The 6,076-nt window shown below is 40.8% G+C and overlaps 1 protein-coding gene across 1 annotated transcript; it reads right to left on the bottom strand.

The window, feature by feature from the left end:
- Nucleotides 1-347: 347 nt before the first annotated feature.
- On the bottom strand, nt 348-4,925 carry LOC117161753 (uncharacterized). The gene is made up of 4 exons (XM_033343518.2): nt 4,770-4,925; nt 1,472-1,674; nt 594-701; nt 348-492 (listed from the first exon to the last, which is right to left on the bottom strand). Exons 1-4 carry the CDS (start codon nt 4,923-4,925, stop codon nt 348-350), a joined length of 612 nt encoding a protein of 203 aa, XP_033199409.1.
- Nucleotides 4,926-6,076: the final 1,151 nt, after the last annotated feature.

Below are 6,076 nucleotides of genomic sequence, written 5' to 3'. Positions count from 1 at the left end.
GCAACTTTGAAATTTCTTTTGTAGATGCTGAGACAGAGACCGGAGGTAGATATCTTCAAATTTTGAATTATTTCGTCGATTATATACTACGAAGCATTAGGGATGACTTTTAATGATTTCGACAGGAATCGTTGTAGGATCTCGATATTAGAATTGCTGGCTATCCTTTGTGTTTTTATATGCATGTTTAAGTGTGAGTATGTCCTAGTATATGCATTGTAACTTTATAGCATGTTATTTCTCACGTAACTACGATATGCTAAGCAAATTTGTTTATAATTTTTCGTAAGAATTGATAGTAATTAATTCAATAGATAAATAACAGATAATATAAATCTTATTGTTAGTTAATAAATTGAAGATATTCTGTCTAGAATTCCTTGGCCAGCAGGACATGTGGAGTAAATCATCGAGCAATTCTCCTGTCTTCTTCCAGCCATGGCTGCTTCTAAATAGTCATCGTCCATCATCGAAGCGTTTCCATGATCTGGTCTGAAACGAAATGTTTCTATTTAATACGCCAAATTAAAAAAATTCAGTTCCGCAGTTCCGTGTGTTTCAAAATTAGTAGAAAAATTACTAGACAATCTTACGTTAACAATAAATGCAATAACTCGCCAATCAATCCCTCGTCTTTCAACGACGTTGAAGCAGCTTCGCAAATATTCTTCTTTAAGCAAGCTTTCCCATCGATGTGTCGCCTGAAAATGATCGTCGATAATTATTAAGTGGAAGGAAGCATTAAACAACAAACGTATCACCAAACGTTTCTGTCGTCAACATTTAACGCGATAGCGCGCTTGTGCAAATAAATTTTCGCATTACACGTTAATAGAATACACACTGTCTAAATTGTTCGAGCATCGGAATTGTTTATTTATTAAATCTATTCACGACAATAACATGCATTGCACATTCATGCGTTTCACCAAATATTTCCAATCAGAAGTGTTGCTGTTGAATTAACTATTAACTATTAGACATCAATTGCTATACGATACAAAGGCGGTGAAATGATTTGTAAGCGTATCGATTCGTTAATTATTCACAACGCTGCATTTCAAATCCGATGAATTATTAATTATTTGTAATCAGAAAGTCGCGTCGTTGTGAATCATCGATTAATCAACTTATTAATTTCACTAAACATTACAAATTACTTATTTATCCGGCGTAAAACTTGGGTAACTCGAAGATTCTACGTACATGATTTGATCATTGATCTACAGCAGCAAATAACGTATTATTTCTAGAGTCAAATTTAATTGTTTACGAATTGAAAAATAAGAATCGAACGACATTTTTGCCCATAAAATTTCTTCCTTCTCTAGAATTATTCTATATATGTCGTCCACTTTTTTTAAAACCCTGTGGCAACTTCGTATCTTTCTCAGAACAGAAGTTTGAGGGACCAGGTGGCTTACTTATGAATTGACGTAAATTACATACGTAAATTCACAGAAATACTCACATGTTTAATTCGTGTTGTAAAATGTCGTATACGAAAGCCCTTTCGTTCCAGCTTGCTGTTCGACGTCGTCTTTGTGACGAGGTATGGAAGAAGTTAGTGAAGAAGGTAGCGTTGTCTGGTAACATATATTGGAACTGAAAGTTTTGGCCGTAAACCAAAATCTGGCCTGAGAGCTGCACCGGCACCGCCATGCCCACGACTAGCTTGACAGAAATGCGATAAATATAATACAAGTGTAGGCGTTGGATGCGCGACCAACTTACAGCAGCGACTTTATGATGAATATATTATAACGAAAGTATAATTTTTGAAGAGTAGGTGAGTCGGTCGTAAAACGCCAAGTGTCTATCTTATGGACAGGATCAAACTGGAAAAGTTTGCGAATACCGAAAGCGAAGAGATTACGACAAAGTCCGGTAAGTGAACTCACGGGGCTGTCGCCACATGATATAACTAGAAGTTTGACAATGCATGATAATAATGCGGATGATTGATAGAATAAAAGACACTCGCGTCGCACAGATAATCGCTGGAAGGAGAGCCAAGAGAACAAGAGAAGTCCTTTCGCAGCAGTGAAAGATCTTGGATCGTAAATCGTGAGCAGAAACTTTTGCAAATGTAAAGAATTTACACTGTGCAATCGGTGGGAGAGGGAGGGAAAAGTCAAAGAGAAAGTAGATAAGGTCATTTTCCTTTTTCTTGTGTTTAAGAAAAAAAGTAGATCTAGCAACGTAATGAAATGAAAAAGGAAAATGGCCATTTTAACGTTCACGACGAAAAGGAGATATACTTGCGTGGGTGTATATGTGATTTTTACAAACTTGCACTGGCACAGAAATAAAAACGAGAGGCTGATAGAAAATACAAACTGTGGGTATAAAATAAAGTCGAAGAAAAGAAAAGAGCGGGGACGGGGAAAAATTGCAGCATGTTCGCGGTTTCTTTTTTCGTGGAAAATTTCGCACACCCTAGCGAACCTAGCTGCTCGTATTTCAACTTTCGGAATACTGCTTAACCCTCATTCGTTTCCAAGAAAGATATTACGACGTTGGTGGACTTCCTTTCTCCTTTCTACACTCTTTTCTTTCCCTATTCCTCGTCTCGTTTCTCCACTCCTCATTTTCCATTTTCTCTTCTCCACCACCTTGTATATACGTTCATGTATTACCTCGTGCATATATTTCTCACTGGAATTTCAGTTCGCGTGGACGAACGGAATCGTTTGCTGAAGATCAGCTCGCGCACCTTGTTCATAAACATCATGCCTTGCCAACGGCTCTCCCATTCACTTCTATCGTCCCATTGAAACGTTGCGTGACACGATCTAAAGCTCGCGACTCATGGAAATGAATGTTAAATAAATTCAGCTGGGTTTTTCAAGCTTGCCCAACGGGCCGTGTACAAAAGCGACTCGACGCGTGCTGAAACTTCGTAATCGTCCTTCTGATAAGATAGCAGGGCTTCGGTCGTCCCAGGCTCGCCAGCCGGGCGAAGACATGCAAGTAATTCAACGTCGCCGCTCTTCTTTCCAGGTCTCTCCACTGTTTCCCTTTTTCTTTCTCATTTTGAAGCTGCGCTTTTGACGCAGTGCAGCTCCGCGTGTTTAGATACATACTGACCCAGAAACGGTGAATTTTATTTCACACCAGTTTCCCGCCTCCTCAAGGCGAACGTCCAAATATTTGCAATAGTCGTTTCTGTTGCTTGAAAAATCTGCTAATCAAACACTTTTGCCCCTGCAACTGTGACGTCTATCAGACGTCGTCGAATCGCCTCCCTTCGAGAAATTCTAACAAATCAGTGTGCAGTGACCTGGACCAGTCAAATATTCTGTTTCAATCTAAAATATAATGTACATGCAAACTGCACACGGTAAGATTCAACTAAAACTGAAATCTAAAGGCACCAGAAAGATCTGTCCTGTATCGATTTTGTCAGAGCTCTGACTCGCCGTTCAACTTCTACTAAGTCTCAGTCCCATTGCCGGAAAGGGTGCGAGTAATCGAGGAAGCCAGGGCAAACAGTCCATCAGAACATTTGCTCGGCCAAGAAGAAGTGAAAACTACAGAAAGAGCTTTCCGATTTAATTAGAAAATTTGAGAGGAGAGACGGTAGATAAGGCCGCAGTTAATTATCAGTGGAATTGAGAATGAGACAGGGAGAGACGTTTCTCTCGGTTTAAAGTTCTCCATCCTCCTCCGCTACTTCCCGCAGGACTAGCACGTCCATACTTAAGTCACGGACGCTAAGACTCGCGTTAAACTTGGCCCGAAATTCGCTTTAGTTTGTATTCCGTTTCCACTGACGATTCCCATTCTATCCACGGGCAACCCCCTCAAGAAACCTATCTAACGACCGACCAATTAATTTGTACCTGACGATCCGACAACCGAGATGTTAATCATGGCATGAAAAATAGCTATCGACCCAGCAAGCTCCAAGCGATCGTTTCTTTCTTCGCGATGTTCTTTTCGCCACAGTCGCGGTATCTTCGCAGGGAGACTCGAAAAAGTGACGAACTTGCCCCGTGATCTTGTTCACCTTTCACGATTCGTGAAATAAAGAGGATGGTTTATCGTAATATTTTACTATGCCGTGTCTTTTCGTTCCTTCGATCGAAGCTCGAACGTAAGATTGATTGCTATACTCTTGGTGGAGACCAGATCTTGAGAAAACCGCCAGAGTTATACTCAATTTTAATAGAAAAATACGTATCGTTATTGAAACTCACGTGCACAGTTTCGCATATCCTATATCCTAGATTTGTTTAAATTTAGGAAAAAATATATATGTACGTCTTCGATTAAAAGCATAATACGCGAGCAACATCGTTAAACTCGAGTGAAAAGCAGTTTCCAATGCGCAAGATATACGATCATCCAGCGATATATCTGCAAGCAGAAGGAAGGAAAGTAAAAAGAAACACGAGGCAGGATACGGCCGTCGTGCAACGCGTTGCGTTTTTCACTTGCATCGCTTGTTAAATCTGTCTGTTTCTATTTTGCACAGTTTCCAGATACGGCTGCAACGCATGAATTACTGCTCGGCTATTATTATTACGCGAATCTTACTTAAAATTTAATTGTCAATACATCTCGATTAATTATTCTCGATAAGTGTGTTATGGTTTCGCGTGTAATTCTCGTCGGACGACGTTGGACGCGATAGATTTTATTCAAATTAGCACGAGTTAAACCGTCGAACGAGCAAGCGTGCTTTTACGGAGTAATCCCATCAGCCTCGAAGAAGACGAGATTATTAAGTTTTATCGCTGCCACGTCCAAGTATGGATAAATACCTTGAAAGTGCCACCAAAAGGATAAACAAGAGGTGGAGGATACAACGCTTGTCTCTTCTCTCGAGATTGCTCGTCGTCGCTGCACTGAATTTGCCTCATTGTCGCAAGCAGCAACAAAGACAGCTTCCAGTCCACGTTCATCCAAATAAATATCATCGTTATTTCTTTTGCGTCTCGTCTAGAAGCTTTGACAAAGCAGAAGATTAGTTGTGGATTTGATCAATCTCGCGCATATTCTCATCCGTTCAAATCGCGCTTACCTTTCGCCACGTCGAATCCTTCGAAGTATACATTTTACTCACCTGGAAAGATGAAAGAACCAGCTATTCGAATCTCGAAAGCAATTTCGTTGCTCCAGGCGAAACACAAAGCCATGCAACTAGTACGAAACTCGCAACCTCGAAGCTTGTCGAGTCGTCAGGTTGCTCCAAGTTCCAACTCCTCCACGAAATTAACGTGTCATCTGTCAACTCGGGGCATAGTTGCGCTGGAAGGTTCCGCGGCCGACTGTAGTCAGTCGAAAGAGCTAATTTTCCATCCTCGATAGACGACCGTCTCGGCCCTTCCTTTCCTCTTCGTCTTCTTAACTCATCCAGCTTCCCGTTTTGTTATTGGTCCTCGATTCGTTAACACGTTCAATGCGGTAGACGTAAACGTACGCGTCATCGGAATTTTCTATTTTCTTTGCGATGAGGCGAAAAATGTAGAAAAATCGATTGTCGCCATTAAGAACCCCGTTCGATTTTGTATGCCGCGTCGAATGTGTTAATGAAAAAGGGAAACAACACGATTTTTTCAGCAGTCCTCGGGTCGTTCAAGTTTCAACCGGTTCGATACGACGATCTTAAAATTACAGCTAAAAAAGAAGATGTAGACGGGTGAATGTCCTGAGTCAAACGAGTAGAATTGCAACTTGTAAATAAGTAAATGGCAGAAGAGAAGTTTGCGCGAGAAGATCGCAAGGCCGAAACTTCCGCTTCCGGGATAACAAAGGAACTGAAATGTATAAACAAAAGGTGCAGACGACGAGTATTTTCCAGACGGCAACATGCTGCCGGATATACTACTCGTGAACTGTAGAACTGTCGGGAAAGTTGCCACATCCAGGACCGCTATCGTTGAAATTTCTAGCTTCTCAAGATCTTAAGAAGTTTCGGAAGAAGGAGTATCTTTCAACGACGACGTGTTCCAACGGTGAACGGATTGTTGCAATAAAAAAACACTTGTTTGCTGATCTTTATTAATATCGGCGATTGCTCAGAATCGCAAGGTAAGAAGTTGACACGTTAATCTTGGTTATCGAGGAA

This window comes from Bombus vancouverensis, chromosome 9 (genome assembly GCF_051014615.1).
Source record: "Bombus vancouverensis nearcticus chromosome 9, iyBomVanc1_principal, whole genome shotgun sequence".
In the NCBI taxonomy this organism is placed as follows: Eukaryota; Metazoa; Arthropoda; class Insecta; order Hymenoptera; family Apidae; genus Bombus; species Bombus vancouverensis.
Note: the sequence above shows the minus strand (reverse complement) of the source record. Positions and strands in the feature narration are given on the sequence as shown.

What these genes read in the sequence shown, in the direction of transcription:
- LOC117161753 (XM_033343518.2), bottom strand. Translation starts at nt 4,925, where the DNA reads ATGATATTTATTTGGATGAACGTGGACTGGAAGCTGTCTTTGTTGCTG. An exon ending in TTACAACACGAATTAAACAT is followed by an intron (nt 702 to 1,471) that starts GTGAGTATTTCT and finishes GATCATTTTCAG; the next exon opens with GCGACACATCGATGGGAAAG. An exon ending in TTATTGCATTTATTGTTAAC is followed by an intron (nt 493 to 593) that starts GTAAGATTGTCT and finishes ATTTCGTTTCAG; the next exon opens with ACCAGATCATGGAAACGCTT.